Source organism: Sabethes cyaneus, chromosome 3 (genome assembly GCF_943734655.1).
Source record: "Sabethes cyaneus chromosome 3, idSabCyanKW18_F2, whole genome shotgun sequence".
NCBI classification, from domain to species: Eukaryota; Metazoa; Arthropoda; class Insecta; order Diptera; family Culicidae; genus Sabethes; species Sabethes cyaneus.
Genome location: NC_071355.1, coordinates 170,231,346 through 170,244,845, shown reverse-complemented (window position 1 = coordinate 170,244,845; position 13,500 = coordinate 170,231,346). Strand labels below are relative to the sequence as shown.

The 13,500-nt window shown below is 38.1% G+C and overlaps 1 protein-coding gene across 1 annotated transcript in view; it reads left to right on the top strand.

Moving 5' to 3' along the window:
* The window catches only part of LOC128740409 (serine proteinase stubble), a 59,129-nt gene extending 49,490 nt beyond the window's left edge, over positions 1–9,639 (top strand). The window contains exons 3-6 of the mRNA XM_053835950.1: positions 8,264–8,441; positions 8,506–8,653; positions 8,843–8,992; positions 9,068–9,639. Coding sequence (XP_053691925.1) covers positions 8,264–8,441; positions 8,506–8,653; positions 8,843–8,992; positions 9,068–9,364 — 773 coding nt within the window. The 3' untranslated portion in view covers positions 9,365–9,639. The remainder of the gene's footprint in view (positions 1–8,263; positions 8,442–8,505; positions 8,654–8,842; positions 8,993–9,067) is intronic.
* The last annotated feature ends 3,861 nt before the right edge of the window (positions 9,640–13,500 follow it).

Below are 13,500 nucleotides of genomic sequence, written 5' to 3'. Positions count from 1 at the left end.
AAATGTCCACGGTTGTGAAACACCTCGGGAAATCGTTAGAAAAGAAAAGAAAATATAGACATATCGAAGGAAAATCAAAAATTAAAATCATTTATTCATGTAAAATACTAAAAATACAAACTCATTGATCAATTTCTTCGTTTAATCGCCTAATTCTGAATCGCAAGAAGTGCATGTAAAAAAGCAAGCAGTCATTTTGGCACATTTGAAATGCCCTGGCCTGATACTGTGTTACAAGGAATTGAGTTATTGCTAAACCTAAATAAATCCTGCTGCCATAAAGACTCATAATGCCCCAATTAAAATTATGTATGTTTATATGAAGTATAAAATAAGTGATTTTCTAGATGTGTCACAACCAGAGAACTTGACTGTTTCATAACCGGGGCAGAAGCCATATTGCAAAAAAATTATGCAATAATTTTTGAATCAATTATTTCACCTAAAATTTGTCTGTGTGATGAAATAGAGGTCCAAAACTAAACTTATATGCTTTTACCTGACCGTTTTTATTCCATTTGGTACACAATATAATCAATTGCAAAACATGCGAAAAAACTTTTTTGGGAGTTTTTTCAAACACGTTTCCTACAAAGCATTGTAAATATTGAAGTTTGACCGTTGTTTGCTCAAAAGTTATATTACTATGAGACTAGACGTTGGTAGTAATTTGACAGCACTAGGATAATAAAATCGTGAAAAACTACAGGTGTTTCACAACCGGGGCTGTTTCACAATAGGGGACAATCCCCTACGTACTATACAAAAAATGAAAATAATGAAGTATTGTCCAACTGGAAATCCTCGCTTCATGATTGGTTGATGATTTTTTGCGACGTTCTAAACCTATACCAATGTCTGTTCTTGGGAAGTAAGCCAAAACAAGTCTCCTCGTCCCAACAAGATTTCTTAACACCGCGATTAAACCTAGACTATTTTGATGTCCTTGCTTGGGAAGTACGCCAGGTCAGAAAGAGTGACAAAGCCCTCTCGTGACAACAAATTTCTTACGAACGCGATTAAACCTAGTCCAATTTGATTTCTGTGTTAGGGAAGTGTGCCAAAAAAATTACAAAAATTCCTTGCCCCAACAGATTGCAATTTCTTTACGGCAAGATGATTAAACCCAGACGAATTTGATATCTGTGTTGAAAAAATGCGCTAATACAGTACACTGATGTCGCTTTTTACGCGTTTTAACGCGGTTTTTTACGCGACTATTTTTACGCGAATTTCGGAATTTACGCGGTTTTTTTATGCGAAATTCGGAATTTACGCGGTTTTTTTACGGGATTTTCGGAATTTACGCGGTTTTTTTACGCAAATTTCGGAATTTACGCGGCTTTTTTACGCAATTTTCGGAATTTACGCGAATGTGCTCAAAACGTCTATTTTTTCGCGTAGTGTTGAAATCCACAAAGTTTTTTTTACGCGAAATTTTGGTTTTTTTTACGCGAATTTGGAATTTACGCGGTTTTTTGTTACGCGAATTTCGGAATTTACGCGGTTTTTTACGCGGGACGCGGTTTTTTACGCGGGACGCGGTTTTAATATAATTCTGTATGGATACGCATGTTTTCCGTTTCATTGGGAGTGTAGTGAAAAGATGTGCTGTTGATAAAATGGAATTGAATTGGTAAAATCCTTTTAATGTGGAGGAACCATTGGTAATAGAAACAATCTATAAATTCTGCAAGGTAGCAAAAAAGCAATCGAAGATTCTTTACGGCGCTTAAACCTATACCAATTTGATATCTGTGCTTGGGAAGTACCTCAGAGTGCAAAACCACCCCTCTTCTTCAATCGACGTTATCGTTTCAGCATTAAACCTAGTTCAATGTGATGTCCTGAACGTAAACAATCCTAACAAATTAAAGTATAAAACCACCTCTTTTCTTCAACCGCCTTTATCATTTAAGATTGAAATTAGTTCAAATTGAAGTCCTGAAGTTGAAACGTCATCGAAAAGTGAGCGGTCATCTTTCCCTTTTGCCAGATTGTATCCATATAGGAACTGCAAGAATTTGTTCGAAACTGTTGTCTTGCATTTGTGCATGTGACGTGACACAGAAATCACAAAACGAGGAAAATCAGCGACTCTCTTATCAGAGAATAGTTTTGAATGCTTCATTTGCTGCTTTGCATCAGTTAGTTGCTGGCAATTCTTTACATAGTTTCCATAGTCAAGCATTACATTTAGATTAATTTCTTTCGAAAATGGAGGCAGGAGGGACCCGTGATGCTAATGTTTATTTGACTATCAACTCAGTATAAATAAGGCAGTAATGTACAAAACATTTTGCAAACAATTTTAACTTATTTAGTCATGATTGAAATGAGAATGAATAAAACGCTATAAAAAATTATCGGCTTGCAAAAATTTGGATTTCTCAACATAACAATTTTTTGATATCACCAAATCAAATACATAAATACATATACACTCAACCCCCGCTAATATGAAAAACAGCTCGTTCAGATTGGGCGAGTTAATTTTTAATCTGAATATTTGGTAACTCTATTCATTTTCACATACGCGCAAGACGCGCACCCTATTAACTTGTTGTTTTGATTTGACGAAAACAATTAATATTTTGAAAACATTTCAAACATGCGCGAATTCTAAAGGTTCGATTTGTAGAAGACAAAATTGGCTCGGGAGTTTCGACTAAAATGGTCTATTTTGAGTGCTGGAGAGAGGTAGGTTGCATATGAGCTGTATTGCCAAAGCTCCGGAGCAAGAGGAAACGCATTAAGATTTTTTGCTTTTTTTATTTACCGGTCAACTTTAACGTCAATTGTGTGTGACGCTTGATCGGTTTTTAATGTGAACGCATTCATACCACCGGGGTACAGATTAAAAATATTCAGTTTGAAGTTAAAGTGAGATTTGAGGCGCTATTAACATTCATTCGAAAATAATTGAATATTCTCACCCTGTAGTCTCAACAAACCCTAGATATGCTGCATGCAGCATGTATACATGTAGAATCGTATTAATACATGCATGGATATATGCTACTATCGCCACAAAGAGACTTACATAGTCCTGCGTCACCTATACGCGGTCGTGTCTTGTACACAACCTCTGTGAGTTTTTTATTACATTAATATTGTTAAACTTTTTTGGGCTCGCACCACATATATAGCATTTTTGATATGAAGTATTCGAAATTGCACCACAAACTTTGCCGTCAATCATGGTGCATACCATCAGAATGGGTTATGCAAATTTTTGCTCCTAGAGAATTTTGAGTTTCCGTGGCCACGAGTTTTGCTTTCTGATTATCTATACTAGATTTTTCTCGAATTGTAAGTTCTTTTGTCTCTTTATAGAATCGAATTCCTATTTACATACAAATTCAACGCTGTATCTTGAAGCACTACGAGTTGCTTGGCCGTATGGTCTAATAAAGCTTGTAACTGCACTTCGGTTATAGACTCCGAATCGCAAATACATTCTTTGGGAGGCAAGTAGTTTTCACGAGCTTTTTTTTTATACTGAATATGATAGACAAAGTTGGAGAAATTACTCTTCATATAGAAGTTAAACGCTTCATCTGAAAACTCTGACAGGATATTCAGAGGACGAATCTACCGCTTTCCAAGCGGTTCTTATACGCGTGGGACGCGATGGACTTGATTGCATCGTTTCTGCAAGAAATTTAGCGGCATTTTCATTTCGTTCCCTTCTAGCTGCTCAAATGAATAGCAGCATATGAAAGCTCCGAAGCACACTTATCGGTCCTCAGGTCAGCAATTCGCTTTCTTTTGCTCCGATCAGTTAGGCTCGAAAAACATCTCTTCTGTCGCTGCTTTTGATCCGACAAATCTCCATTTACAAATGATCTAGGAAATACACATGGCGAAAGCCACGTTCTGTTTTTTCCTGGCATCTTTTAATGCGAAAAAAAAGAGATTTTCAAATTCTATTAAAATGCTCAACAAAAGAACTTTAACCTTCCAGTGTGTCATGCGGCTTTCTGACATTTGGTTTGTAATTTCACACAAAATACCACAATACATCGATCAATTTCTTCTTTAAATCTTCTCTGCTCAGTTACAAGATTACTGTTCAGGTACTCCAGTACTCATTACAGAAATTTCACGTAGCACTCTACGGGGTGTGTCCACTGGAGAAACTGGAGAGCGTAGAGCTCTACCAAACGCTATGTCAATAGGGCGTTTGGTAGAGCTCTAATGGTTCTACGCTCTTTCTAACCTGCTAGATAGAGCTGTAGATAACTCGGTAGAGAACAATTTTGCTTTTGTAACGATTTCACAACATGACGCCATATTTTTCTGATGCTATCAATAAACAAATTGCTTATACTATACACAGCGAAGCGAAGTGTGCGTAATCCAAATCGAAATTAAGGGTGATTTTTCGACGTAAGACTACGTCTTACGGCAAGGTTTGGAACAGGGTGTCATTCCAAAAAATCGAAAAATACGAGCGTTGCGAAAAATGAAAGATTTTTCAGGTCGATTTTAAATTTTTGACGTAGGACTACGTCTTTGTTTACTATACTGGAACTGGGTAGCACTTTGTAAAAACGAGAAATAGAAGTGTAACGTTTGAATGAAATATTTCAAACGCTAATAGCTACTATACTACTGAACGAAACATAACAGTTAATATGTCGTTGGATAGATAAAAGTTCCAGCAATTTTATAGTAACATACTAATAATAATTTTTTATACGCTAAATAGTGAAAATGTGTGTAAAGATTCAAGGTCGAATTTTTCCATACATTTCCCTTGTTATCGCCTAGCTTCACAGGCACGGACGACAATTAGATACACCAAAGGATTTGGATCCAAATGATAACCTTGAGATCACTTTGTAAGCCACACCCCTTTTCCAATCCAATCGGCAACATCGATGGCTATTGACGGCAACACCGGTCCCAAAGACAAGCGGAATCAGAGGGCAATGGCCAACGTGAATCCCACACGATGTACTTAACATTACATTTTGCATTATCCCCATCGCAGACATGCGAAATTGTTCGATAGCTTGCTCAATCAGTGTCGGACAATCATTTAAGCAGCAGCAGCCGATATGGTTTCCTCCACCACCTACACTAGCTTACAAGCAGCAGCGGCAGTGCCAGTGACTATAAAATGGTACTCTTGGTTCGCCGTCTGCTCATTCATCGCACAATCGCACTGACGGACGGTCAGTATTTACCATCGACGGCTATTGGTGGCGAAAGCAACGGCATTTGGCGGCAAACACCAGCGATCGGAGCCAACAACGATAGCAATCGGGAGGTAACAACGATAGCATTTTGGCGGCTATTGGAGGCAAATCCAAGAACCTTTGCGGCATCTCATGTCATTTTCGATGACAATTCGAGGCACCCAATGGCATTTTGGCCGTTATTTTCGCAAACTAACAGCAAATGGAAACGGATCGACTGACGGGCAGCAAATTCAGCAGTAGGCCGTTGTGGTCTTAAACAGTTCTTATAAGAACTATAGTAATTGAAGAATGAAAAGATTTTTCTACACTTTTCTAAATGGTTAACGTTGCAACGTTCCATGGAAAATGCTTGCTCATTCAGCGTCGGATAATCATTCGAGCAGCAGCAGCAATTGATCTGGTTTCCCCCACCACCTACACTAACTTACAAGCAGCAGCGGCAGTGCCAGTGACTATAAAATGGTACTCTTGGTTCGCCGTCTGCTCATTCATCGCACAATCGCATTGACGGACGGTCAGTATTTACCATCGACGGCTATTGGTGGCGAGAGCAACGGCATTTATAATGAGTATTATATGACACAGTCCTACGTCACCATTTCGTACAACCCTTAGGGCTGTATACCTTGTAGTTTTTTTTAAATATTTTTAATCGATCGGAAAATATTTTACGCATCCGCCCCAATTATGAAACCTATTGATTTCAAAGTACGTACTACGTGCGTACGTAAGTACGTACGTATGTAGCATGTATTTATGCTGCATATAGCATGTATACAGGAAGAATCGAATGACTACATGCATGAATACATGCTACTATCACTACAAAGAGTTACGTGGTCCTGCGTCACCTATTTTTCCTACACTAAATTTTAATTACTTTCCGGTCGTACAAAAAAAGCAAAACAATGATATAATGAATTATCGTAAACAAACAAATGCGTTAGAGTTGTCAAAAGCGCCATGCGCAAAAGTATTGTAAGTGGCTCCGGTGTTTCCCAAGTATCCCCGGATGACGGTACTGTTTATTGATTTGTTCAATGCTTATTTTCCAGTTATCTAATAATTGATTACTGAGATTTACAATTAACTCTATTGCACTGGTTTTTAGACATATTTCCATACACGTTGAGCAGTTCCAAGCACACGAACTCACGATCCTGACTTTGTCTTGTTTTGTTAGCAACTTGTACATTTTCTTTCAAATTCTACAAAAAAAATTAATCTTCACATTGTTTCAATATTCTAATCTAGCATAGAGCTAGATAGCGAACGATTTTAGTTGTAGCTCACCAGGAAAATAGGAATTTAGTTGATTCCACTAAAATGTGTAACAATGACTGAATGGAAATCGCAATCACTAATAAGACGATTGCAATTTCCATCCAACTACCGATAGTATCGTCTGAAGTATCTACTAACTTCCTGATTACATCGTCCCGGCAAGAAAAAATATCTATGTCATAGAAGAGTAATTGAATCGTTGTACGAGTTAAGTTAGGAAAGTTTTACGTTTTATTCTGCTGCTAAATTTGTTATTGAGTAGGTGGAAGTCATCTTTGACCGGACACTAGGATTTCTCAAAAACAAAACTTTATAAAATATTCGGGAAGCAAGTAACAATAGTAAATTGCAAGATTTCATGGTGTTTCAATCATGACATCTTTGTTTCAAAAGGTAAACAAATGAGAACTACCGAACGGTAGGTACAACCAATTAAACAAAGAGAATCGAGTAAATTCATAAAAATATTTTTAATAAATAAAAGATGTCATATCTATACGTTGGCTTGATAAAGTTGTTTTCCGAAACAGTTTAAATTTGACATAAAAGTACAAGATTTTGATGAAAAAACTTAATTTTTTTAAACTGTGTCGTGTCTTCTATGGCCGGATGTTCGTGTTTTATTGCATCACCAGCGTTCAATTCATGCACGAAAAAGTATGAATTTTTGCTTTTCTTTTACTCTTTTGTAATAATTCTCAGCTAGAAAAAAAATATCAGAGAATTTGACGTTTTGCAATCACCTATAAGAGTATTTCGAACCGAACGAGTACTTAAATCGATGGACAGGAACACTGCTTTTAACAGTTCCCGAAGCAACGCATCGTCAGCATTCATATTTATATCACAAGCTAACATCAAATCCCATGCTTCATTCCACGTTTAGGCGACATAATCAATCTGTTTGACTTTTATCCATCATCATCATCGTCGTCATCTTCATCATCCGCGCCATACGCGGCACCACCGTCCGGTGGTCATTCCGGTGGTCGTCCCCCACAAACAACCCCATCACAAATAGCAGCAATGTTTCCCACCTCCGGCAACAACTACAATTCGAAACCATCTTCCTCGTATCACCATCTCTATCCGGTAACCACCAGTACAAATCCACCGGAGTGGGGATACGAGAGTAATCACTTGGGAAACGGGTTGAACACTCCATTCGGCGGGCATCACCATCGACCACCGACGAATCATTTCACCGGAGGAACATTGCACGATGATTCCGAACACGGCCCTACAGCCAGTGCCATCTATAGCGATCGACCGTTTAGTTTTGGTACACGACCGAACGTTGTCGGGTCGGTATTCGGGGGTGGATCCGGTGGTAGTTCTGTGGGACAGAGGCCGTCTTCCATCTACAGCTACCAGCCAGGTTCCAACCAGCAAGAGGACGATGGATATGGAATCGAGAATGGTATTTGCCAATGAAGACGTTACTACTTTCTGGTAGACCCTGTAGAAAACTCTGTTTCTCGAGGACCTGCTTTTCTGCATACTTTCTTTTTACGAAGCACAAAAACCTTCCTGTTCCTGCTGCCAACTGGGCTCCTAGCGCTCACTGTAGTTCACACGCCCAAAACACCAAATCCAGCAAATATCACGCTTAACTCAAAAGCAATCAAATCGAGCACCAGCTTAACTACAGCACTGTCGCATTTTCCAGTCTTCACCTATTTTCAATTCGTAGATTAACTTTTCAATGCATGACCGAACTATCTGTGTAGGCAAATCTAATCAACATCCTTCCCTTTGCTATCCCTTAGGTTGTGGTGAACTGTACACGAGAACCAACCGCATTGTTGGCGGTCACTCGACAGGCTTCGGAACGCATCCCTGGCAGGCGGCTTTGATCAAAACCGGTTTCCTCACAAAGAAGCTGAGCTGTGGCGGTGCGCTGGTCTCCAACCGATGGGTCGTGACAGCTGCTCACTGTGTTGCCACGTAGATTTTGCTCTATATCTAACTAATCCTCTGTTGATTAATTGAATATCTTTGTCAATTTTAGAACACCAAACAGCAACCTCAAAGTACGGCTCGGCGAATGGGATGTCCGGGACCAGGACGAACGACTGAACCACGAAGAGTACAGCATCGAACGGAAGGAAGTTCATCCTAGCTATTCACCGAGCGATTTTCGAAATGATCTCGCATTGGTAAGATTTTTCTAACAAGATTTTCTTGGTTACAATTGTCCGCAAATAATATGGGATTGGAAAGATCTTATAAACTAATTTCATGTTATTGAACAAGCCAGATACGCTTTTATTGTTAGTTATTAGACCTTAGTATGTATTTGTTTCAGTGCATGTGGTTTCATAATATAAATTCACTCTAATTTTTAGGTTAAATTAGACCGCAAAGTAGTCTTCCGGCAGCACATCCTGCCGGTTTGCCTACCGCCGAAGCACACCAAACTGGTCGGCAAAATGGCCACTGTAGCTGGCTGGGGTCGAACCCGGCACGGGCAGAGCACGGTTCCGTCGGTTCTACAGGTAACAATTGTTTCCGGCAGTAAAACAACTTCAGAACTCTAACTTGATTTGACTATGCTTTTGGTATTATTTCAGGAAGTGGACGTCGAAGTGATACCGAACGATCGCTGCCAGCGCTGGTTTCGCGCTGCCGGCCGGCGGGAAACGATCCACGAGGTGTTCCTGTGTGCCGGCTACAAGGAAGGTGGCCGCGATAGCTGCCAGGGTGACTCGGGAGGGCCGCTAACTCTTACTTTGGACGGTAGAAAAACGCTAATCGGGCTGGTGTCCTGGGGCATCGGTTGTGGCCGAGAACATTTGCCCGGAGTCTACACCAACATTCAGAAGTTCGTGCCTTGGATCGAAAAAGTATTGGGAAAGGAGTTTGCCTAGAGAGAAACGGCCATTCGACAAATTCGAAGACGTCGGTGTCATATCCTGTGTGTAAATAGTCATCGGAACGGAGAGAGGAATTACTATCACGAAGTTCTACTGTTTAGTTTAGGCGATTAGATTTACGCTGTAATTGGATTTATTATTATTTACTGAGATGTAAATTGTTAGGTACACGCTGTTATTGAGGCGCAACATTTTTCATATCTTCATTTGTTTGTAGTGTTGTGGGAGGGATGCGACAGTATTTTTGTTCACTAGAGCTGCACAATGAGCGATAGTAATTTATTAGTAACTTATTTTACTTAGGTTGTTGGATCCGTTCTAGTTTTGCTAGATTCGTACTGACTTTTACCAGTTATAAAGTGTCTATAATGAGAAAGTTGAACTTAGAGAATAAATAATTCAAACCACAAATTTGTTACTAAATTTTTTTTCTATACTATCCATCAACCGGTAGAGAATAATTCACAGATTTTCGAAATCCGGAATAAAAACTACTGCAGAAAAAGTTCCGAATAAAATGCAATAACTTTCACAAGCCATGTCCGCAGTCTACCCTTTGTTAACCCTCAAACAGGCAACGATGCGATTAAGCTAATAATTATTTTTTCATGAAAATGAACTCAAATTTTTACTTACATGCAAAAATAATTATTTAAAGGTGTATCAGGCAGGTAAAAACCCAATTTCTCCTTTTCGGTAGCAACATGGGACCTTTACTTTTCTTGCTGTTCTTTAACGACGCTGACGACCTGAAATTGTTTGTTCCAATACAAAACATCGTTGACTGCCGCCACCTGCAAGAGCTGCTCGTTTTGTTCGGTGAATGCTGCAAGCTGAACTGGCTCATTGTGAGCATTGCCAAATGCGAGCTGATGAGTTTTTACCGCATTAAAAACCCGATTTACTTAACCTACACTATTGATGGTATTGAGTTGGGCAAAGTGGATAAAGCTAGTGATCTTGGCGTCTTACTTGACCCAACACTGACGTTTAACTTAAATCGTGAGCTAATTATCTCTAAAGCAGCGCAGCAGCTTGAAATCATTTTTAAGATTGGACGAAATTTTGAGGATCCCCATTATCTAAAATCACTGTATTGCGCCCTAGTTCACCGGCTGTTAGAGAATTGTAGTTTGGTTTGGTTCCCTAAACAGCTAACCTGCAACATACGGATTGAACACGTGCAACCATACGAATAACTTATCCCCTTATGCAGATACTAGAACGTAGACGCAAAATGCAGCAGGCATTATTTTGTAGCCAAAATTATCAACGGCGAAGTTGACTCTCCAACGCTATTAACCATGCTCAATTTCCGGGCAAACATACCTACCGATTAGTTTGAATTTCAAACTCAAACTGAAACAAACTCAAACTCAAACTGAAAACTCCACACTGTCGGGTGCAACAAATTTAAAATCAAAGTTGAAATTGGACTATAAATTAGACTTGGAACTGAACTAGAAATTAGAGTTGAAATTTCACAAGAAATCGGAAAACATATGGCATTAAACTAGACTTCAATTTGAACTAGCTTGGGCTTGTAATTTTATTTCAAATTGAGCTGGAAATAAAACTTCAATTTAGATTGGAAATTAGACTTACATTTGGAGTAAGAAGTTTTATTTAGAATTATACATGTAATCGGACTTAAAGAAGAATTTCAATTTTTTATAGTTAAGGAATTGAAATATACTTCGAATTGAACTCGAAATTGGACTTAAATTTAGATTTGACTGGATATGAAATTGGTTTAGACATGAATTAAACTTCAGTTTGAATTTGGAAATACATTTGAAATTAAACTAGAAATTAGGATGAAAATTTTACTTGAAATTGAGCTTGAAATCATAGTTTAAATTTAACTGGAATTGAATTAAACTTGTTATTGGACATTAAATAAGAGTTGAATTTTGATATGGAAATGGAATTATACTCACGAAGTTTTGCTTGCAATTAGAATTGACATATTTCTTCTTACTTCTGGACACGTTTTACCTCTTTTCTATTGTTTTTTTTTTGTTTTTCTGTTCCGTTTTTTTATTATTACTTTTCCTTTCATTTCAGTACAGATTCCCTGGTTTTTGTTACCACTTTTCTTGTTTCTCCTTCCATTTTTCATCTTTGTCCCCCGTTTTCGTTTTTTTTATTTCCAGCGTTTTATGTTTCATTGTTTCGGTTTTCGTCGTTTCCTGTTCCATTTTTTCTTGTTTTCTGTCTGTTCACTAATTTTTTGTTATTTTCCTTCGCGCTCACCACCTTTTCATTTCCCTTTTGTCGTTTGAAGTTTTTGTTCTTTCCTAACTCTCCCGCTTCTCGCTTGTTGATTTCGTATGTTCCGTTTTTTCTCTTATAGACGCCCCGTTTTTTCTGCTTTTCTGTCACGTTTATTGTGTTTTTGTCTCTCATTTTTCTTCCTCTGCTTTTTATCTCCCGATTTTCATCTTTTTCTTTACAGTTTTAACTTTCTCTTTGGTTCCTTTTTACTGTTTCTCTCATTTCCCATTCCCATTTTTGCTGCTCGCTGTTTCCTCTTTCTTAATTTTTGCTGTCCCGTTTTTCCACTTGTTTTGTTTGTTCCTCCTTTCTGAACCTGTTCTGGCAGATTCTGATTTTCGTTATTCTTACTTCTTTTTCTGTTCTTGTGTCTCAATTTGCCAGCTCCCGTTCAGGTTGTCCTCATATTTTTCGCTTTCCTCGTTTTCTTTCGTTTTCGTTCTTGCATCTTATTTTTCTTCTTCTCACTTTTTTCTCTTATTCCGTCTCGTTACTCTTCCCATTGCGTCACAATTTTTCTGTCAGTTTTTCTTGCTCGAGTTTTTCCTATTTTTCTATCCCATTTGTCCAATTTTTGTTACGTTTTTGCCCAAGTTCTTTTCCGTTTTTTTCAGGAGTAGCAAGACACGGCCACTAGATCCTTCGGTAATCCATCTGCTAATAAGTTAAGGAAAAAATAGTCTATTCGTAGTCTATTCGACGTTTTTCATTACCTTTTTTGAGATCTTTTATCGCTTCTTTGGTTTTTTTTGCATTTTTCCATCACAGGTTTGTCATGTTTCGTCACTTTATCGTGTTTTCACATACCTGCCCTAACTTTCTTTTCATCTTTTCGTCGTCTTTTCTCTAACTTTTCACCACCTCTTCGTTGTCCTTTTTTTTCATTTACGTTTTCCCACCTTTTCGCTCTCAGTTATCCTTTGTTCTACGCACTGTTTCCTCTTTTTCTACTTTTCCTCTCCCATTTTTGCCCTTTTGTATCCCGATGTCGCTTTTGTTTTGTTTGTTACTTCTTCGTTTTGTTGTTCCTCTTTTCTGTTAGATGTTTCGTCTCTTTTCTTCCATTTACTTTCTCTTCGTTTTCTGTCACGATCTCTCCTATTACTTTTCTGGCGTGGTCTGCTTTTCGTTTTTCTTACTTTGTTTCCTCTTTTTCTGTTCTCGTTTCTCAATTTGTTTGCTCCCATATTTTACCCTTTTCTTTTCCTACTTCTCTATCCCGCTTTTTTCTTCTTCGTTCCGGTTTTTCCTTTCCTGTCCAGGTTGTCCTCATTTTTTTCTCGTTCTCCTCGTTTTCTTTGCCGTCTTTCATTCTTTTTTCTTATTTTTCTTCTTCTCACTTTTTTCACTTTTTCCGTCCGTTTCTTCTTCCATTGCGTCACCCTTTGTCTTTAATTTTTTACGTCAATTTTTCTTTTTCGAGTTTTTTCTCTTTTTCTATGGCGTTTGTCCAGTTTTTGTTACGTTTTTACCCGAATTCTTTAACGTTTCAGGAGCAGCACGACACGGACTACCACTAGATCCATCGGTAATCCATCTGTTAATAAGTTAAATAAAAAAGAATCTATTCCCAAGTAACATTTTAGTAGCAACATTTAACTCATAAAGCACTTGTTCCACGGGAATACAATACAATAGTTTAATAATCTGTTATACAACGAAAATTTTACTTCGGTTTCGAGTCTATTCGTCTATTTTTGTTATCTGTTTTGACTTCTTTGATCGCTTCTTTTGTGTTTTTGGCAACTTTTAATGGCAGTTTTGTCATATACTGTTTTTTGTTTTTCTTTTTTCGTCATTTCTGTAATATTTATCGTTTTTTCATCGCCTTTTACATCTTTTTATCGTATTTT